The sequence below is a fragment of the Nasonia vitripennis genome (assembly GCF_009193385.2).
Source record: "Nasonia vitripennis strain AsymCx chromosome 2 unlocalized genomic scaffold, Nvit_psr_1.1 chr2_random0010, whole genome shotgun sequence".
Lineage (NCBI taxonomy): Eukaryota > Metazoa > Arthropoda > Insecta > Hymenoptera > Pteromalidae > Nasonia > Nasonia vitripennis.
Genome location: NW_022279617.1, coordinates 2,813,628 through 2,836,540, shown reverse-complemented (window position 1 = coordinate 2,836,540; position 22,913 = coordinate 2,813,628). Strand labels below are relative to the sequence as shown.

The following is a 22,913-nucleotide window of genomic DNA, read 5'->3' as shown; positions in this document are numbered from 1 at the left end:
CCCCCCTCTCGCTCTCTGCCTGTGTTAAGGATCTTTTCGAGAGGAAGGGGGGCTTTTAATTGAAAGCCCGGACCGTTACGCGTCACGCGGCTTGATGTTTCATTACTCAAAGATCGAGAATTTAATTATTTCGATTGACCATTTTTCCGGACCCAGCCGTACGGCACCGCGAGCCATTTCACACAGGCGGGAGATCATCTTGTCCAGAGCTTTCGACTGCGAGATGAGCAGACTGAAGCGCAAGTCGCGTTTAATTGATAAATATTTATTAGCCTCGGAGATGCTTACTCGCGACACGGAGTTATTTAATTTTATCCTTCTATTTACGATTGACTTAGTGAAGTACTTGATTATCGAATTATCATATAACTGTTTTTCATGAGCGGTCATAGGACATAAGTCTCAAAGCATGCAAATTTGTGTAGTATAATTATTTGTTTTGTATATTTTCGCATCGTTAAAAAAATCCACTGCCGTGCACAGAAATGTAGCCGTCATTACGGATATTAAAAAAGCACATAAAAGTTTTCAAAATCCCATAACACGACGTCGATAAATAATGCATCGCTCACCGCAAAGTCCGTGCGAAAATCAACAGCTTTTTGCTGTCGACCGCCTCATCACCAAAGACCTCGTTCCCTCGTTCTCTCGCAAACGAGCCCCGCAACCCAGATTTTTCTCTGTCAACCCCTTTTTCCAATGCCAGCGGACCCGAACGCTCGTAATTCGCGCTGCTTGGCGCAAAAAGCCCAGGGGCTTCATGCGCGAATTTTTCCTTCTCGCTCGCTCGAACCATGGGAATGGCTTCGGTTTTCTCCTTGGTCGCGGCGCCACGATGCCGTAAAATTTGTCTAATAAGAATTACTACCGAGCGTAAAACACTGCGCTTTACGGTATGGCGTGGCGTAGAATGACCCGAACCCACTTTTCGAATTTTTCCCGCGCTTTTGTCTAGGTAAAGATCATCGCGAAGCAGAGTGTGCCGTTACGTTAATTGCGCCGGTGCTCTGGAGGCAAGAGTGAAAACTAATGCGAGCGATTAATATTTTGTGGAAGGAGACCTGCCGATGATTCACGCTTAACAGTAGTTTCGTGCACGTATACGCGTATAGCCCATGGCTATTGAAATACACTTCGTATGCACCGTACGAAGAGAAGCATGACGCTCAAGATTGATGAGACGAGGACAATGTTCGCGTAGCTGCGCGGTCTCGAGACGCTGAGCAGCAATTTATTATTTTGATAAAAGGTTTTTTGGATCGATTAAAAAATGTTTTTAATCAACTCGCGGCATAATAGGGAGCTTCGTTATTGCTTCTGGCGGGATGAGTCTTTCGAGGTTTGATGATAATTTTAATCCGTTGATCGCAGCGTTATAAGTATAGCCATCAAGGATTTTTGCGAGCTGTTAATTTCAGCCTCGTTATAGAGGCCAAAGGCGATAACTTTATCAAGTGTTGAACATAATAGTCGTACAAATTGATTATAAATTTTCAATCACTCTTAATCATATAAAATAACAGGTTTTAATAGTACATTATATCATAGATGTATCACTTTTCATAAGAGGGAAAATCAATGTTTCATTTTTCTTTTCACATGCTTTAGAGGACAAATAAACTTCATCCATCCTCTCGAAAAAGTTTACTCCAAGCAATAGAATCATCAAAAATTTTAATTTGACAATTTATTGTAACTTATGAAAATAAACTGCCTCAACTTAACATCCACGGAACCAAGTATATTGAGAAACACAAACACCACTTCCTCGAGTCGAACGACCACGAAGCTCTCGCAGACCCTTGACCACAAGAAAAGGTCACATCGCACGATACTTATCTCGTGTCCACGACCTCTTCACCGATTTTTTCCCACTACATAATACATACAAGACAAGCTTCTCCTTCGCGGCAGTTCTCGCACGCGCAAGTAGCTCAAGCTACTCCGACTTTAGATGAGGCACTGCGCGGCTCCGGGCGATTATACGGCTGCTTCTCGCGCTGCAATTATCGGATTCAATGAGCGGCGCACTGGCCCTAAAGCAATTAATAGCAGGACGCGGCGGTATCTCGAAAACGCAAGCCGGCGCTGTAAAAAGAAACGCCGGGAGTGATGCCGGCTTTGAAAGCGAAACGCGGGAGAGCCGCATTATGTCTTTGTTATATGCTCATTAGACCAACTGCGTAAGCGAGTCACGAGAGTGTGTGTATTTGTGTATGAGTGTCAGATTTATTGTTATCCGGCGCAGCTTTTTTTAGCTCGATTCGTTGCAATTTTGTTTAATTGGTGCCAAGTAGAACGTGAGCACTGAAAAAATCAACACCTGTAAGTGTAACGAGAGTATAGTGATATTTGATATCGTCCAGACTAACCACTTAAATGCTCGTATGAGCATGATTAAAGAATTCACGGTGATACCTGATGTGGCTTTTATTTTTGGCTCTTTGCCTGGAATTCGCTTATTCGACATCGCTAACAACTTTTAAATTACCTCTGCACGCATGCGCGTATCTAAATGCTTCCCGTTTTTGTGCGCGCAGGTGTAATAAAAAGCATAGTCTTGCTCCGATCCGCCATTATACAAAACTTGAATCAATTACTTCAATTATTCCAGCGTATAAACGTATCCGAGTAAACGAGTTTTTTAGTACACGAAATTTATTGAAGCCTGTCTTCGTGAGACGTATCGTTCTCGCAGAAAAAAGTTATCCACCATTAAAAGCGTACAAAATGAGCCAAGCTGTATTACCGCGACACTGGTACACGCCACGATGGCTTTTTTTCTCGAGCTACATTATGCAAACATCCGTTCGTGAAAAATGAACAGATTGTATCTAACCGTATAGCTCTCTCTCTCTCTCTCTCTCTCTCTCTCTCTCTCTCTATCTCTCTCTCTCTCTCTCTCTCTCTCTCTCTCTCTCTCTCTCTCTCTCTCGTGTTCGAAAATATATTACCTGGATAATTCTTCAGCTGCTGAAGGTAGATCAGAGCTTGCGGTGTGGTCCTGACGATGTCAACCTCCATCGTCTGCTCGGAGCATCGCACTTTGCTTTGCACTGAAACAAAAGAGAAAAAAAGAGTTAAACATGCGTTCGAGAGAGGATTTATCGTTCGGAACGAAGGGAGAGCGAGCGAGAGAGAGATGGACTCCGATTCCCATTTATAATCTCCGAGAGTCAACGGTTTTCAGTTACGCGCATTGGAATACATGCGCGCTCTCTCTCTCTCTCTCTCTCTCTCTCTCTCTCTCTCTCTCTCTCTCTCTCTCTCTCGTCAACCTTAAAACTTGCCGTGCACTTGTCCCGTAAAAGCAAGCGAAGCTGTTGCTGCTACGGCGAGTAGGTAAGAACGTAAACGACGCAGGAAGAGGCTCTCGAAAAAGAAGGAGAACGCGAGAGGCGCGTGTAAAGCTCTCTCGCGCGCCGGATATAAACTCGTAAACGCCATCGCGGCCTTGAGCGCAACCTGCATGAAATACTGTTGCCGGCTGCAGCTAGAGAGAGAGAGAGAGAGAGAGAGAGAGAGAGAGAGAGAGAGAGAGAGAGAGAGAGAGCGACGTTAACGACGGGCAGTGCTGTGTGCTATAGAGATCAGCCCTTTGCAATGTTATTATGCGAGTCTCATTTTTTCCGGGAGATCCTTGTAATTTGGAGCTGACTTATTGCAGTGTCGCTGCGCTGGCTGAAGCTCGAAGATTTTCTCCTTTGTCTTCTGCGCTGCGGAGAAGCGCTCGTCCTAGAAGTGGAAAATGATTTTCGTGATTCATGACGGCTCTCGAGAGAGAAGGAAAAAAGTAGCCGTGACATAAATGCTCTTAATTGCAGTGCGCTTCTGGCACTGCCTTCCGGTCGATGATCAAGTGTTGCTCATGCAAAGTGTTCCTCTTTACGTAAGCGCACGAAGTTATGAAAAGCGTATAATAGCCATTCCGGGTAAGCGATAACGCACAAACGAATGCCGCGACACATCTATAATATACGGTGCAATAAGCGGACGGCAGTGCAGCGACATCATTGAAATATCAAGCTAATCGCGTTCCTGTGTTACGAAGCCCTTCGCCGCGGCATGCATGCATGCAGGCAACAATTTCTCCGAATGAAACGTTACCCCGGCGTAGATTTATTGCCACTGAAATTCAGATTTTATTGCCGTATCGCCGCGTCTCCTTCCTTCATGCTGTATACTATTCGCATTCGCAGCGACAAACAAGACCGACGACACGACGCGGACAATGTCGAAGCTGTGTGACGGACGTTTAATTGTACATTCTTCTTCTCCTTCTTCTTCTTCCGATGCATCGCCGGGCTGCCGCAGGCGCAATCTTCCGCTTTGTGCATTCCGGCATTCCGCTATACGTATCAGCGATGACTTCTTCTTCTTCTTCTTTGACGGACAAGCGCATCGGGGCTCTTGTTTGGCATGCTCGCCTTGAAAGCTTCTCCTTTGTTTTTTCGAAGCTATGAGAGATTATCGCGAATGAGAGATTACTGCGAGTGTATCTCGCGATAAGTAACTATATAGCAGTAGTATGCAGTACGGCTCTGCGCGTAACTGCGCTGTAAAATACTTTATATTATATGCATCGCGTTATGAGCGCATAATCGTAGGCCAGGCTTTTAGCGCGTTTATTGTTAAAAATACCGCCGCGCCGCGCCGTATTACAGTACATATAATCAAGAAGCGGCGAATAATTCCGCGTTGGAAATATAATCTCCCTATAAATCTCACTTCAACTTCTAATTGCGCGCGTGCATGCGTGTGCGCCGCGAAAAAAAGCTCAACGCGCGTAAATTCAAATACAAAATGGAAAATCCCGGCAGCAGCCGAAACACTATCCGTATATTATGCATGTGTAATTCATTGTTTAATATTAATAAGCCGAGAGGGAGAGAGAGAGAGAGTGAGAGCGCTTCAAAGCGGCGAGCACACAATCCACAAAAAAGTCGTAAATCAAAAAGCTTTCAGGCGCGCTATTCATTCCGCCATTTTTAACCGCCTGTAGCAGCAGACTGCCTCCCCTTTGTACTTTTCTCGGTACAGTCGCGATTATTTCGCGATTTAAGGAGATACGCGCACCCGCGCGCGACGATCGCCTTGAACCTGCGTGCTTCACCTTTGGCGCGCGCGAGCAAGCGACGGAGCCGCGATGCCGAAGATTGCATTTTTTTTTCTTCGAGCACATAGGCCGTGCTTTTCTTCGCGGGAAAGGAGAGAGTGAGGGAGAGAGGGAGGCGATGAGGGATAACGTTTTGTGTGCGCAAGCGCGATTGTGTGCGAGGGTTCGTAAATTTCACGTTCCTACGAGTACGAGAGAGGACTGGCCGCACTTGCGTTAGTCGAGGTAAAAAGCGATGCCGATATTAAGATTGCGGCTGGAATAGTTTTGCGAAAATTTTGCGGAAAGATGCAAGCTATCAGAGGGCTGGATCTCTCGCTGGGGCGTTCGATGTTGCTGCGAAATTCGTGCGCAACCGGGAATCAATCTTTTGATACGAACATGATTCGCGAAGCTGATGCGATCTTATTTTTATCCGATGCGGGTATGCTGATGATATTCTGAAATTTGATTAAAATGAAGGACGATAAAAAACAACGCTGCTTGAGACAAACTTTCAATTCACACAAAGAACTACACCTATATTGCGTAGAATAATTTAAAAAGCCTGCAAGACAAGTCAACAAATACCAGTCAACCGTACGTAAATATATTATAAAGCTCATCCCCTTGAAGGATTAATTGTTATCCACTGAAGCTTCAAACGGTTATTTGCGACATCCTACGAGAAGCCCTGCGGCACCAGCTATTCTCATATCCCTGGTATAGAGAACCCAACGAATCATTGATAGAAAATAAGTTAATATTTCTGAAATTAGAAAAATAAGCTAACAAAATTAACTAACGTCAGTTAATATTCACACTGTTTTTAAGCGAATATTAGCTAAATGGTAATGTAAGGAGTTTGCCTATTAAAAAGAAGGTGATCATCCAAGTAAATTTGACAAGTATTTTTAGTGTGCGCTTATAGCACCGCCCCTATATATGTATATACCTAAGCCGCATGAATAACGATGGCAAAGGCACAGCATTATTTTTCACCAATACGAAACCAGTAGCGTAATTGCTTTTCGTACCGATAAGCCCTGGCGCATCAAACACGCGCAGCTCTTTCAATTTTATCTGCTTATACGGAGGATAATGACCGGGTATGTGTAGCGCTTTGTGGAGCGTAACAATAAAATTGAGTAATTTTATGGTTATCCGATATAAGCGCATGTCCCACGCAATATTAACGGTCGCTTTACTGTAAACCACGTGAGAATGGGGCTGTGACTGAACGATCTCTCTTATTTAGACGAGCGACTATCGCCATTCGCCGTGCAAATTGTGCATATGCGCGCTATGATTGCGCGCGGGAGATAAATATTCGCGCTGTCATCTAAATCATACTTAAAACAAAGCCAGCGTAACTCCGTACGATGCGTTTACGAGAAGGTCCTGACCCTAGGGGCAGGTGCATTATACTATAACTTTGACCGATAATTTTAATACCGATCCCGAGCTCGACTGCGCGAGCGTATAATCAACGAACCGTCGTAAAGGGAAGAAAACAATGAGAATTAATAAAGCTTTTTTCCCGCAGTAGCTGTCAGTCAGTCAACTGTTTGCTGAATACATTACTTGGCGTGTACTTTCAACTGTGTATCACTCGATACTACTATTTGCTTCTTGATAATCCTATTAGGGAAAATAATGCCAGTAGTATCAAGATATCACACATATATTTTTAAATTCATTTTCTGCGTTTCTTCATTAAATCCTCAAGTGAATGAAAATAAATTGAATTGATGAAAGAATCGCGCTACATTAGTACACCATCGGCTGGCTTGGATACTTTACCGAATACCGCTTAAAATGCGAATTCGTTCATCACGCAGATAAGCAAACGCAGTAAATATACGAAGGAGTATTGCAAATCGTTATAACTCCGGCACATCGAAATTAGTTTCACCCTTTATGCAGCACACTGCACAGTACCTGTGTATGGCAGTAGAAAAAATGCAACATGATTTGTTCCCCTAGCGATGTAGCGCATATTTCTGCGCACACCGCGCAATATACCCGTACGCACGAACAAAATTGCTTATCTTATCGGGTTGAGTAAAATTTCAGAAACAGTGCAGCGAGGGGCGCTCAAAAAACGAAAAACCCGTCTCCGGATACGGAGTAGGCGCGTATTTCAAAAATGCGCATTATTCCACAGTTATTTCTGTTTTATGAACCCGAGTAAGACGTCTTACGGTTATGAGACTGCATTTCAAAAATAGTTGAAAGCCGCAACATAAAACGCTCGGAAAAATGCATGGCTTGAATAGACAAAGGCGATCTAGATATCGTTTTCCCAGTCCGGAAAAAAATAGCCGATCACGAGCATGACCAAACAAGATCGATGTATAGCAGGCGCCCTTTTACCCCAAAAATTTCGAATTGCCAGAGAAAGATCGGCAGTACGAGGAAATTCCCGTTTCGCGTGTTCGGCCCCTATACATATTTAATTCTCGCGCGGCGAGTAACGTTAACAGCGTCAATAGTGTTGCTCACGCGCGTCAACCACGACTTCCTGCATTCTTGCGCCTCTCCCCGAATAAGCGTGAAGATTACCGTATCAGGTGATAGTGCGATCGCGACGACCAGCGATTTTTTTTATTGCATGTTAACCGATAGCCGATTCAGAACTGTTACAACAAAGTATTTATAACAATAATAATTTCATGATTTGAATTAATGACTCTACTACGATATTTATACTTTAATTATTATTAAGATGTATAGTGCAGTAATTTTTTGCAGTTCCACGTTATTCATACGTAAAAATAAAACAAAGTTAAATTAAACGCTCATTAAAACGCTCATTTATATTCCAACATTACGTTCTTATTGTACACTTAGTTTGTATTAATATTAATCATGGTATTTTAAGGTGAAAAAATAAAAAAAACTTTGGTCTAGCTTGTAAATATAGGTATCCAAGAATAAAAAATTACACTATATGCAAAGGTTCGTATTTAGCACTTCCACTCGCATCTCGATCTTATATGAGCAAACACGACCGGTCACACCAGCAGCAGGCAGAAAGAAATTCGTCAGAGCAAGCAGAGGGTGGTCGACAAGCACTTCTCGCACCCCACACGACATACATCTAAAAAAAGACGATCGACTAGTGTGTATACGCGAACTACCGGTACACACAAACGCGCTCGCGCGTGCTAACGCGAAAATAATATAACGCGACTGCTCTTTCGAAGAATCGGCGGGGTGCACGCTTCCATTAGCAAGTTTAAGCGTATGTTTCTCTCCGCGAGGTACACCTCTGTGCTATGCTATGCTATGCTATGCGCGCGAGTGGCTTTCTCAATCCTACGTTGATGCGCGAGGAAGGGGTCACAGACCCTGTGCAGCAGAGAAGACTGAGAGAAGACGAGGAGGCACCGTTCTGAGCAGCAGAAGCAACAGCAGCACGCGACCATCGTGATAAGCTTTCGATCGCTCGTCGTCACCTGGCGCGCGAGGGATCTCTCTGTTCTGCTCGTATGTATAACTGATGCTTAAGGGGATGCTGAAGGCTGTTTCTCCTTTTATTCGTCTGGTGGTATGCAAGAAAATAGCGTGTCATTGTCGCTAGTCCTATCCTTACTTATAATGCCTTCATATGTTATAAAATTGTATACTATCTGATTCATCATAGTTGAATTAAATAAAATTTTCTGATAGCACTGGATTTTAAAATTTTATCTTGCACACGTTTTTTTATTACGCAGATCTACTCGTAGTACTACCCCCTCTTCCTTCAGAATGCTCATCCAAAATTTGTTTTGAATTGAGCCCGGCACAAAACTCTATGCAGGATGATCCAACTCATTCCTAAGCGTGAGCTCGGACTAGAACGATCAGTACAACAGTATATAGTTGTATACAAGTGAAACTTCGTTAACTAAAGCAACTCTTGTAAAATTGACGAGGTACGTACTATTTAATATTTTCTCTTACAAAGTATTTTGTTTCTATGGCCAAAAGGTTCTTTTTCATGCATTAAAGATAAATGGCAACTCATTCACTAAAAATGTTCAGTGTAATTTTTGATAGCGGGTCAAGAAAATGGCTATTTTTTCCGCACACTCAATATAAAAAGCTTCTGCCGTCCTTCCTTTCTCTCTCATACTATTAAAAAATTCTCTAATCAACCCTCCATAAACTTAATGTTTCGAATACTTAGTGTCCGTTTAAGCTTTACAAAAGAACCTTAGTATATTAGAAACCACATAAATTTGGATAAGTACATCAATTTAAAATTTTCGTAAATCGTTAATCAATATTCGTGTTTCAAATACCAGAACTAATATCATCAAGTGATAATAATTTATGTGATCAGCGTAAACAAACACGGACTTGTGAGCAATCAATACGGCCAGATTATGTATTGAGTTCGATTCCGTACAACACTTATAATACATAACCATGCCTTCAATTCGCCAACGGTTCGGAATAATTTGATAGTATCAAGGATATGAAGAATTAAATTACGCCTTATAAACAGATGACTATTCCAAGAAAAACACCTACCAAATTTTTCGCAAACCAACCACAAAGAAAAGCAAGAAAATATGAATATAAGTACCAATTCACGTAGTACGATCATTGCCAAGCGTTTCTTTATGTTATTTGATGTTTTGTTGACACCCCACCTCGAGTCGTAGTTCATATACCATATGTGATTAATAAGACGTATACAATATGAGATATGACGTCAGAAAAAACGATTCTTTAATCTGATGGCGTCGCGTTATATATATATATATATATATATATATATATATATATATATATATATATATATTTATATATATATATATTTATATATATATATATATAAGAATCACTGTATGTATAAAAAACGGTTTTAAGTTTTCTTCTGATGCTAAATTTTCATTTCTTATTACAGCTATACAGAGTGACATAAAAATATGCAGCTAGCACTAAAATTGCTTTTTCTGACGGCGGTAATTAACCGTCACACAAAGGCAGTCCAGGAAATTGTTATCAACGCTATCGGACCAGTAACAACAGCCTGCGAGTGCGTATTTTTTTTACACTGCGAAAACGAAAAGAAAGTAATCAATAACCTCATCAATATTCGATCTGGTACTCTGACGAATATTAGAAACAGTCCGAGTCAACGGCAAGTATACCCTACTCATCAGTCATTGAATTTTTAATTATTTTCGATTCAAAAATGGCGAATATCACAACAATCACAATTCCATTTTCTCAGAGCGAGCAACACCGTGTGCGACAATATTCTAAAGGTCTGCTGCGAGCTGTCGAACTTAAAGTTGCCTCAAAAGAATCGAGCGTCATCGCAATTTGGTCGTAGTTGCGGCGTTCGCAACTTTGATGGCATCAGCTTCAAGATCATGAGCCAGAATAAGAAGAACGAGGCAGAGTTTGGCGAGTTTCCTTGGATGGCCATTGTACTGCTCTACGCACCTGACGAACTAGACTTGTATGTATGTGGTGGTACGCTCATACACCGTAGAGTTGTACTAACCGCAGCCCACTGCATCTATGGGTATGTTTGGGTTTGTCATTGATGACTTATTTTTATTTGGAATTAAATGCATCAAGTTTTCTCGCTCTATGAACGATAAGTTGCCATACCTGTCATTAGAAGAATGAGAATGAAACTGTTAATAGGTTGTATTCAGTATATTTATTACCTGTATATATAACTTAATATAGATCAGAATATTGAATTACAATTAAAATTTTAAAGCGGTAGGATTCATTTCTTATTGTGTTTTAGTCTTTGCTGTAGTATCTTTGTAAATAGCCTGTCTGAAGATCGATTATGATAAGCAACTTTTGAAAATGCGAAAACTTATTTTGAATTATTATTTTTAGCTGTTCTATTATAACAATAAAAAAATCTCATTCGTATAAAAAACTCAACGTATTTTAATAAATTAAACAGAATAATCGATTCACAGCAAAAACGCAGCAGAGATTAAAATTAGGGTCGGTGACTGGGACACCCAGTCAATAGACGAGATTATTACGCATCAGGATCGAGCGATCGAAGCTATAATCATTCACGAAAGCTATCACTCTAAATCCCTGGAAAATGACTTTGCTCTTCTGATACTGAGCAATCCGGTAAGCATCATGGAGAACGTGGACATAATCTGTCTGCCTGAAGCAAGGTACGACTTCGATGTCACTGGCTGCTTTGTCAGCGGATGGGGTAAAAATAAATTCGGTGAGTATTTAAGGGCCAGCTCACAAAAAGTGATGATATAGAAAATTATGATAATTGTTACAGACGGATATTTTTTTGCATTTTGGTTTTCAGGAACAGGAGGCCGATACCAGTATATTCTAAAAAAAATTGAATTATCCTTCATCAATCCTCGTGCGTGTGAACAAATTTTGCGCCGCACGATACTCGGAACAAATTTTGAACTCGATCGAAGTTTCGTTTGCGCTGGTGGCGCCAAAGGAGAAGACTCGTGCGAGGTTTGTAATAAAACGGCATTATAACTTGCATGTCCAAATAGAACTTTAATGTGCCGATTTTTTTGCAGTTTATCGATCACTAATAAATTAATCATCTGTAATAATAAAACGTAAGATTGTTTGATGTTTTGCAGGGAGACGGAGGTAGTCCACTTATTTGTCCCTTGAAAGCGGATCCCAAAAGATACGTGCAGGTTGGCATCGTGTCCTGGGGTATTGGATGCGGTAGCGATGTACCTGGAGTTTATGCCAACGTCTTACACGCACGTTCTTGGATTGACAAGCAGCTACTGTTGCACAATTTCGACAACACTGTTTATCAACATCGAAGGTACACTTAAAGACTTACGAAATTTAAATAAGTGTTAGTAGTGCATAGTATATACTATTGTAATTTTACTGCAAGTTCAATATTTTGAATACTCGCATTTTTAAATTGTTTAGTCATAAAATGTGCGCTTATTTTACTCCAAACTTTGAAAATTATACGGTTACTGTTAAAATTATTGTCATATTAGATAAATAATATGACTAAGAAAATAAACTTTTTTCTTGTCCTAACCCTTTGGATAAAATGTTGTTTATGAAACGTACAGACATCTTGAATGTTTCAATAATTTTATTCTGGTAACAATAAAGTCGAGTGCAAGACGAGATATAAATTATCTGTTCTTCTTTGTATTTTTATCGCAAGTTCTTATATGACGATGTATTTTCTCTGCAAAATCCGTTTACAACAATGTATTTGTAGACGTTATTCAAATATATAAATCATAATTTTTCGAAGATCAAAATCTTGGTTGAATTAGGATCTCGATAAAATAGGATCATGCCAATGCCAAAATTTGTTAAAACATCCGCATAACAGGGTTTGTAATAGCATCAATCGCAAGTTAACGTCTACCCATGCCAAAGCAATTTTGTGGAACATTTAAAGGTGATCTTATCTGAGAAATTTTATAAAGTAACACATATTACGAAGGAAGCTATGGTTATCTTGGTTATGTCTTTATTATAATAGCTACTTACGAGCAATTTTGTTTTCTGTTAATAATTATTGTGGTGCAAAATTCAATTTTTGAATTGACTTTTAAACTCCCTTAATACCGGCATATTATCTCTCCAGTAACGAACTCATATAATTCAATCACCTGAAAAATGAAAACCAATTTCCAGCGCAACACTTTAGCGCCGCATTCGCCTCGTCGATTTATCAGAAAGCTCTTCCTGCTCGGAGCAAATCGCCCAAAACAAACAGCTTTAATTATTCAATTTCCCCGAGCACGCGCACAAAACGCGCACCTCCAGCCGATAACACATCTACGCACAGAGCGACCATATCTTCGTTATAGGAAAAAGACTTGCGGCGCCGCGCGCAACCGATACACACTCACGCCCTAATCGCAAGCCAAGCAGATAGATCACGACCCACAGAGCAATTACCGAACGATTAGTGAGCCCCGTTGGCTTTTGCGCGCATATAAGTTGCAAAAGGATCGGTTGATTAATAATGAGCTAGGGTGAACCGCGACGACTGTATCTAGGTGCATAAAAGAAGGCTCGTGGATCTGCGATCGACGCTGCGAGTTGATTTATTTGTACTCTAGGCGATTTGTCCACCGATTCCGACACTCATCTACTTGTATACTGACCAGCCGACAGTCATCGATCTCTGTAGTCATGATATCTTGACGCGCATCTATGCTTGTATTTGCATACCCGGCACACAATCTTAACAATTGAAAACTTGCCTTCGCTCGAGTAGCTTTATGCGATATGAGCAAGAGAAATTTTATGAATAACTATCGAGTACCTCGATCAAGTTCATCAGCGGCGTTCGCATCTATAACTGTAAGCAAGCAATGTCTCTCGACGCAATTTTCGAAAATATGCTTGCATCCGAAGGCAGCGTGTCCGCACCAGCGACTGCTCTAACAGTATCGAAAGTTTCTTAATCGATGCGCGGTTGCGCGCACGAGACAGGTTGCGTCAAAGATAAAAGAAGAAATAGGAAGCTCATAACGGTGATGTGGCGGCGGCGTCGGTTGCATTACAGTCTCTCTCTCTCTCTCTCTCTCTCTCTCTCTCTCTCTCTCTCTCTCTCTCTCTCTCGCTCTCTCTCGCGCGCGCGTGGATTACAAGTGCTGCGCTGGCGGTAAATCACTGATCATCCATCGGAGCGCGCGCGCACTCGTTAGGGGCGGCTTGGGAGTAGGCCTTATCAAGCTGCGAGGAAGAGACGCGCACCACAAGATCGCATTGGGATAAGTTTCTCTCTCGGTCTCGGCTTCGACGTATATGTGTACTGGATTTCTACGAGATATCGAGACGTATTCAACAAGCCAGCTGTTGCTCTGTTTGTATGTCTGCGCCTTATGAGTTACAATGTCTCTGCTGAGGACGCGAACGATTTGTCGCTGTTGCTTTGTTGCTATACTGTATTGTGGTTGTCGATTCCGTTTGATGCTCACGCAGAAGGGATAAGAGAAGGGACTTGTACACTGTCGCGATGAGTTATGGCTTTGTTTCAGAGGAACGAGAGCTTGCGACGTTGTATTTGTGTCAACTTAATAATGGCTCTGAGTAAATAATCTGGAGATAGCATCGCTCGAGGTGATGAATTATTATCCTTCGCTGTAGTTGAAAAAAGAATCACTTTGTAATTTAAAAATCAAAGTAATGTAGACAAAAATAACACAGGTATTATATGCGTCGCACGACTCACTCAATGAAACAAATTACAAGGTTCGAGCGCGAAAGTCCGACCACTCCCGTCGCCTTCGTCTTCGAGCATCACCCTCTCCTTTATTATAAATAAATTCCCCATCATCCTCCTCCCATCAAGCGCATCCTCGCCGGTGTGCACTAACGAATCCGTTTACAGCAGCCGGCATCCGCTTAATACGTATAATCCAGCGCGACACATCCTCGCGCGAGCGTCATTAAAAGACTTATATGCATACGGTGTTCGTTTTCGTAGAATCGAGCCCCGCTACATAGATACGTCGCACGCGAGTCGGCTGTATAGCATGCACATATAGCCAAGGAAGCGCGTTCGCAGCCCAAGGCAGCCGGAAGAAGCGCTGCACGTGGAGGAGCCCGAAGGAGGAAACGAGCTACTCTTTCTCTCTCTTGCTCGTGTTTCTTTCTTCTTCTCTTTTGTTCGGAGATCCTGCGCTTATTTTTAACCAGCCCTCTGGGCGCTCTTGACTTTATTTGGATTTTCTCTTTTGCTTCCTCTATTTCGAGCACGTTCTCGCTGCCGTGCATGCAAAGCCTGGCTCTGATCGTGATTCGCGATGAGGATTTTTAATTGCCCGATGCGAGAGAGTGAAAAATTGATCTCTTTTAGGCGAATTTGCTTTATTCAATATTCATAATGAATCGCAGTATCTGCCCGAAGAAAAATCTGGTGCAACTGAATGGGAGAGTGTTCTCGATGCAATATGAAATCACTTGAAAGTGCAAGTCACTTACTAACATCGAGATCGGCGCATCCTACTTAAAGAGCCATACCGCTGCAGTGCGTTGAGTTTTAAAAGCCCAATACCAGTGTTCAGTGAGCTGGATAAAGTGGTGCGCGCTGATGCTTGAGTAACTTTAATATTCGTCCGTAATGCGTTCTATACGCTCCGTGAACAGTGAGCTTCGAGCGCGCTTTACATACGTAGTTTATATTCACTGCTCTTCGGATGCGAATGAGCCGAGTAAGTATTTACTTGTCAAACGATTTGTTAAGCTTTGAATCATTTTTGAGTATCCCATAAAGGACCGACCGTCGGGGTGTTTTGTCGAGAGGCGACTTCAGGCATCATCGATACTTTGAGAGTACTTTGCAAAGACACTGCAGTTTATTACACGCTTCAGATCGGCAATCAATGATTGATCCGTGATCGAATGCCGATTGACAGAGGAACTTTTCCAGAAGATCTGGCCCGCGGAATGCTACACTTCTTGTCGTGCAGATGCCGAGCAAAACTTGGTGATTACCGGGACTGCACGTTTTGAATACACATATCCGTTTAAAATTAACGACTACACGACGATAACTCGTGCTCCGATCAATTTTAATGGATGGACATGGACTCAAGGACGCGGTATACTGACGAGGGGCGATCAGAAGAACTCGATCGCGAAGATCGATTTTGAGCTTCGTGCTTTTATTTGTACCATCGCGAGTGTCCGTAAAGTTGCTCACATGCGAGATCGTCGAATCAAGCGATTTCAAAAAGAGCGTGGAAAAAATCGCACTTCGATTGTCAACAATTTACACCCGTTTCCATCACCCAGCATCCATTTGTCAAGGGTACAAGCAATCGAACCGCCCTTCGAGCGGATAAAGCAGGCCGATTCGCACCGACAATTACACTCGATCAAAAGGAACGACTAATCGTTCTCCAATAAACATGGAGAGTCCTGTTCTTCCCGCTCGCTCGAATCCGCAACAGCGGGCAATTACACACGGACACACGAGAGAGCGAGCAAGAGCCTCGTACAACTTCTTCAAATTAGCTCGAAGCTGCTGCAGCAGCATCGCGGACTCACGCGCGTATACGGCGATACCTGTACACTGCAGCGGAGCCGAGTCAAAAGTTAAACGGCTTTCGCGCGCATGGCATCGGCATTTCTGTTAGTGTGGCTTCTCTCTCGGGACGGGAGAGAGTGAGCGTTGGCATGCGGCGCACGATCGATAGCTTCCGCGGCAGTCCTCTTCATTTCGAATTCCGATTCCGCATATACGGTAATTGTTCTGCGCGCGCGAGCTTTGTGCTGCTGCTGCTGCTGCCCGATTTATTCCGCGCGCAACGAGCTGGTGCTTTATGGGACGCATCGCGGTTGTTTCTCCTGCTGCTTTTTTGCCAGGCTCTCCTTTTTCTTGCACTTCTTCCACTTGTTTTTGCACCCCGGCTCGCCGGTTAAGGAAAGAGGCTTTCGAATAGTTATCCGTTGGCTCGTTTGTTCGCGGAAAAGCTGGGAAACTTTTGAAATTTGTTCAACTTGCGAACTCGTGGAGGAATTCTTTTTCTCTTATAATCGATTGCGTACAGTTGCCAAGCCTGATAAAGCATGAGGGGATTAAAGTTATCTATGGCTTTCATAACGCTCAACATAAATTGCACCATACTTGCGAACGTAAATTCATCCGATTTAATTTGATTACCGATTGCCACTATACTCTTTGTAAGATCAGTTCATCTCGCAATCAATATTTTTATGTGAAAGTTAACCCATTTTTATTTTTTATGAAATGGCTACATTTTTTTCATTTGCATAGAACATGTAGCATGAAATCGATTGAAAGTTGAGCTCACTTACTTTATACAGCTTACCGTAAGAATAATAATTTCGAGTCAAACATAATTACACTCTACTTGCGCCACATAAAAATTAATTTCCAATAACGACGATACATTATGAATGTAGCTATTCGAAGCCATTTTTCTTACGACGATCACACGCTAATTTAATTTTAATTGAAATTTGATTCATGGAAAATAAGAGGAAGCTTTGAGATACACATTAGCGTTATAAAACCACCATCCATTAACGCACAGGTGAACACAGAGCTCAGTATAGCTGTATGGACACGCGCAGGCGATAACTACCTGAATCTTTGTATATTAAACGTGAATATCATTACTCGGGAATATTCATTTGAAAATTAAACGAATAAATCACCTGTCCTGGTATATTCGCAAAAACAACAAAAGACTCGTTTTTAACGTTGGATAATTTATTTATTTGGCCATCTCAGCCATTAGTAAAGTTGATGGTCCATTCATCAGTCTTGCAGACAAAAGAGCGGAACAACGGTAAACATTGCCAAGCCGTTGACATAGAGAAAAAATCACAAAACCTCAGGATTCCATCATGAATTAGTACGACAGCGTTAAGAAGCTCTCGGATTATTTGCACAGGCCTTGGACGCGGGTAGCAGCTCGCGGGAGACGTGACTGGAAGAAGTGCCGATAAATTTCTCTCCTCTCTCTCTCTCTCTCTCTCTCTCTCTCTCTCTCTCTCTCTCTCTCTCTCTCTCTCTCTCTCTCCAAGGCAATTTTCACCCCTCGTGCGCCAGAAAAAAATGGACACGTTCCCGTCCGTCGTAAAGTTCGTCCCTCGAAATACACTTTGTATCCGCGCGAGAGCTTTTACTGCGGGGTACCGTCATTACTCTTGTCGATCGTTTTTGTTTAACAGTGGTGCTGCAGGGAGAAGAGAAAAATGAACGAAGAAAAGAAATCAATGATGCAGTCCGACCTCTCTCTCTCTCTCTCTCTCTCTCTCTCTCTCTCTCTCTCTCTCTCTTCGCGATCGTAGATCGGCGTTACAGCTGTGACGTGCGTGAAAACGGTCAAGCCTGCGAGTCGCACGTATGCATTTCATTAGCGGCGAGTCGAGCGGCCAATTAAGATTTTTTTCGCGCAACGCGGCTCGAGAAAGGGGAAAACATCGCCGATTATCGGGAGCTGACAATTAATAACGAGAGCCAACACCTGCGCGAACAAACGAGGAAGTTTTCGAGTTAACGGTCGTACAAAGCGCCTAGTGATATACACACGCATATATAGCGTTAGCTCTGATGTGTCTGGCTATGCTACGGGTATCGGTATATATCGCCAAGCCGGGCGCCGCCGCGCGGGTAATTGAAATGCAATCGCAATCGTAATTACCACTCGAGGTACCGTTCTGGGCTCGAGCTTCGGGAGTCCGAGAGATTTATAAATAAAAAGCGGTGCCGGCCTTTTTTCTTCTTCTTCGCCTGTTTTTGCTCGGGTTATCGAGATCGTGTGAACGTTACTTGTGTTACGCGCCATTTCGAGTGATAGATCGGATAGGTGCGATTGAAATTTTGCGCTTGGGAAATTTAATTCATACAGCCATCTTGAGAAAAAGGCAGACGAGTCGTTTACAGCGTGTGATGATATTTTGATTGCGATTCTTTTTGGACTACTTTATAACTTGTCCCGGGAGATCGAGCCTTGTAATGATAACAATCGAATATCGGAACCGTTACGCTGGAACGCTATGCAATATTTTAGCATTCAATATAATTTCCGCCGTATCGGGTTACAGGGTAATCGGAAATTACCGTTCAATCCTCTCGTTATCTATTAATCGAAAGCCAATAGAACGATGAGCAAAACACCGAAATATACGGCTCGTCAGAACCAGATTTACAACTTCAAATGAGATTATAATGGGAACCAAAGCAAAATATCCTCGATGTTTTTCAAAATGAAATAAAAAAATGAGGCTTTTCAACATCGCCGTCGATAATAACTATAATTAACTTGAATACCACTTATTCTCTCATTAGTATCGGCCAAGCAAAATCTTGATTATTCGAGTGGCGCTGCACCATTCGAGGCTCCATAATAGCTGAACAATAAAACCAGTACCGTTAAAAATTTGAATATCGCATCGACGCGCTCGCGAGCCTCTAGCTTATAAATAAATTATTAGCCGTACGAAGCACGTCAATCATTAAAAGCCACCTCATGCAAATCGGCCGACGTAATACCGCAAGCCGAAATTTTGACGATATTACAGTCCCCCCACTCGAGAGCGTCGCGCGCGCAAGCGAATAGGATTCAGGTTTTGGCGGCTAAATGCGATCCTTCTCTTGTTCTCGCGGCTCTCATCCTTCGTCCCGACAACTTGTCGAACCGGGTTCTCCAAAACCACTTATCCTGGTCTTTCTCTCTCTCTCTCTCTCTCTCTCTCTCTCTCTCTCTCTCTCTCTCTCTCTCTCTCTCTCTCTCTTTCTCTTATACTACGACTGTACACGGTCAGCATTCCCCGGAGTCTTTTTGCCGAAAAACGCAGGGCGCAACGAACCGGCTGCCGCCGCTGCTGCATCGAAAGAATGTTCCCTCCGGTTGTTGTTTTCGTGATGCGCGCGCGGCGCGGAATAGAACGAGCGTCATTTTTCGCATCGACTTAATGATTTCTCGGATCAGCCGGGTAATGGAGTTTGCTCGAAAATAATTATGTTTATGTGTCGGTGGGTTACAATGCGTTTCCGTGGAAATGATATAAATGCAAGGCTGTGTTTATACGGGGATCGATACATCTCCTCTTCGCAAATAATCCACGAACTTTTAATATTTATCCATGTATTTATGTAAATTATAGGATGTTACACTCGCGCTACACGTCTTTATACGATCGACGTCGATTAACGTGTCTTTAACGTTGTATTTCTAGTATTTTATGCAGGAATATTTTCTCCGCATTTTGCTAGCCCGAGGTGTGCATGCGCTTTATAATCGCGGATGCGCAGGTGCAGGACGACACGCGTTGAATTGGATCGAGAATCGACCTAAACAAGTAACTGTATCTTCGATGAAATCAGCTCGCGTGTACAACGCAGAAACTTACGTGACCAGTGGTGAAAAGAGCAATTTCTGCAACTCACCTGAAACAGAGAAAGATAATGAAATTAGATGACGAGAATAAAACAAAGTAGATATAGTGTAACGTATGCGGGCTCGTATAGAAGTAAGAGTAAGTTATGCCCTGGCGCCCCTTATAATAACCGTCGATCTTTAAAATTACCTTTGCGACCAGTTGAACAAAGTATTAAAAGCTCATTTCTGCAATTTCCTAGCGCATGCATGAAACATCCCAAGTCTCTCAAGCGCGGCCAGCCATCCTTACTGGCTCATCTTCGCCTCGAGCCTCCAGCATATAATACTGCAGTCCCTCGCATGCGGAGGTCAGAAAATAGAAAATGATATTTCACAAAAGGCAATAAATATAACGTACCGGCGCATTTATACATGTGTACGTACGCGATTCGCCGAGTTCGCGCTCCGTGCAAATTGGCCAAGCTCGCCGTGGCTAGCTGCATATTTTTTCCCTATGCGGCCTCCGAGACTGGATGAGGACTCACTCGCGAGGCTGGAACACGCGCTCGAGGAAACAATTAGCGGGGGAATCAGATTGGCGTGAGTATCCTCCGGAAAATGTATTCCGAACCGGCATATATCGGAGGAAGTTACTTGCTGCTGCTACTGCTGTTGGCTGCAGCTCCGAAAGAGATTCGACCGAGACAACGCGAGCTTGAGGTGAATTATTCGGAAGGACGGGTTATCGAAAAGTGTCGGCTGTTTGTTGCCATTGTTCTGCCGTGCTGTGTTTGCTTTATGGCCGAGGTGAAAATTAGCCGCTCCTCATGCGCTGTCTGAATATTTATTGCTCGTGATACTGCATTTCTCAAATGGTATTATCATATTATGCTCAGGCGTAATCCATATATTTATTGCAGTATATAAATAAACAGACTAGTATGATTATAATCAAATTCACTTGCGAATCTTCCCAGCGCACGGCCTTATAGCACAATTAGGCCTGGATTGTGATAGCCGCGCGTATTTATTACCTCAGATATAGACGCTTCGAAAAAGGCGCATCTAATAAATGCTAGTTTACACGCACACGTCGCTGTAAAAGAAACGAAACGCGTATCGCAAACAAGTCCTGCAACAGCGGTAGCGCCTGGGAAGTTTGGATTTTTGCTCGAAAAATCACACTAGAATTTTGTACGCTAATCTACGGATGAAGGGATATCCCTTGGTAATAACGATCTCCCGACACGCAGACGTATAACTATACAGAGACATACGCACATTGCACTGCACATACAAAGCCGGACCTTTTGTGTGCGCGAAATCGTGCATGAAATAAAGCATACGAACAGACGTGTGCGAATGATCGATTCGCATGGAGAAAGTAATTACCGGTAATAACACTCCACGTCATCGGCGGTATCGAAAGGAATCGAGGCGGAGAACGCGCGCGTATGCGTAATTGTTGCAGATCTGAACCGACGCAGAAGGTGGTACTAACTCTTCCACGAATGTATACGTGCGCATGCTTCGTGAGAGATCGATAAGCTGGAAAAGAGAAGGCGAGTGGAAGGTATCATTTTGCGCAGCAGGACGTCAGTGTATCTACTTTTGGGTGGTCCTGAAGCAATTCAGTTGTGATCGATTGAGTCATTGAGAACTGCATCGCCAATGATGCGATGAAACTGTTATCCACAATGACGTTTATTCGAAGAGGGTACCTCCGAGATCGTTTCAATTTCAAAGGAGTACAGTTGTAGTGTTGTCGCGTGATGAATAACGAACCGATCTTCCAGAAGAATAACATGCGCCAAACTGATCCCGAGTGAGCCTCTGTTTACAAGTCCGGCAAACATTGAAAAAAACTGCCGGGGTGTCTATAGTGCAGGTATTCCGCAGTGTCAATTACGAGGATGAAAGCAGCGAAATCGGTGAATGAGCGAAATGCAGCTATGCTTAGGTCTTTATAACAGGATCGATCGGAACGAATGAGCTGGATTGGATCGATGAATTGCGGTTTGTGACGAGTGCAGCTTTACTACCATCCCTCCCTCTCTCAATACCTACGAGAAGGAAATCGGTAACCATGTGCTGCTGATGCACTTTTGCATTCAGTTTGCCGTCGCTTTGTTTTTCTATAGTAATTCGATTCCTGATGGGACTGGTGGCAAAAACATCGCTATCCCATTTCACCGAGCGTGACAAGCCGATTACAAGGCGCGAGCATACACTCGTCGTTACGCGCATCACTGTGTGTTTGTCTCGCGAGCGATGCATGGCTGTTTGTTTTCTTGCGCAGCGGTGATACGTCGGCTTCTTCTTGGATATTCGAGTATTAATCATTGCAAGGAATCGCGATATTTTAATTCGTTGTGCGAGGACTGCAGTGTAACGAAGGAAAGTAGCCAAGCAAATAATTTCAAATTTATGTACAGTGAACAGATAAAGGTTCACGACTCGTAAATGTGAATGCTTAAAAATTATATCTTACGTCATATCCAGTAGCTCGACAACATTTTCTCAGACCGTTCACTTCGCGAACTTTCAAAGAGCTGGAATATAACACCCTGGGAAACGACAGACCATACAATAGACGAAAACCCACATTCTGCAGCTTTACGTAATTCCACGACCTCAACGTTTGCGCAGAGCAGCATCCCAACATACGGCGGCAGAATGGAGAATCGCGAGACTATACGTCGTCCGCCTTATTTGGAGCTGGTAGCACACTCGCGGCCGAGAGAACCGCACCCGCGTTTCGCAATCTCGCGCATTACCATTGCCGGCGACTGGAAAAGCTACAGCAGAGAACGGGAGTGTGACTCGCAATAAACATCAGCGGACGCGCGCAGAGAAGGGGGGGGGGGGCGAGAGAAATAAAAAGCGAAGAGGGAGCTAATGAGATGGAAAGTAAGAATGAGATGGAAACACGGACTAACCCCAAGATGGAGTTGGCAAAAAGAGAAAGGTATATAAATATCAAGGCGCTCGCG

At 43.0% G+C, this 22,913-nt stretch overlaps 2 protein-coding genes across 10 annotated transcripts in view; one reads left to right on the top strand and one right to left on the bottom strand.

Moving 5' to 3' along the window:
* LOC100121010 overlaps nt 1–22,913 on the bottom strand; it is a 53,751-nt gene that overhangs the window by 20,985 nt on the left and 9,853 nt on the right. For 2 of the 3 annotated variants that reach the window (XM_001604547.6, XM_008212886.4), the window contains exon 2: nt 2,955–3,056. The exons of the other annotated variant lie outside the window; for it this stretch is intronic. In XM_001604547.6, the coding sequence (XP_001604597.2) occupies nt 2,955–3,056 (102 nt within the window). The remainder of the gene's footprint in view (nt 1–2,954; nt 3,057–22,913) is intronic. 3 annotated transcript variants of the gene reach the window in all.
* Nucleotides 8,896–12,231, top strand: SPH90 (serine protease homolog 90). Of its 7 annotated transcripts, none has more exons than XM_031925329.1 (7): nt 8,896–9,018; nt 9,391–9,685; nt 9,999–10,235; nt 10,329–10,625; nt 11,044–11,312; nt 11,406–11,569; nt 11,685–11,798. In XM_031925329.1, exons 3-7 carry the CDS (start codon nt 10,021–10,023, stop codon nt 11,691–11,693), a joined length of 954 nt encoding a protein of 317 aa, XP_031781189.1. In that variant the 5' UTR covers nt 8,896–9,018; nt 9,391–9,685; nt 9,999–10,020; the 3' UTR covers nt 11,694–11,798. The 7 variants fall into 7 exon arrangements, with proteins under 7 accessions (XP_031781189.1, XP_031781188.1, XP_016837001.1 ...); XM_031925328.1 differs by having other exon boundaries at nt 8,898–9,018; nt 9,429–9,685; nt 11,704–12,231; XM_016981512.2 differs by having other exon boundaries at nt 8,898–9,018; nt 9,391–9,650; nt 11,704–12,231.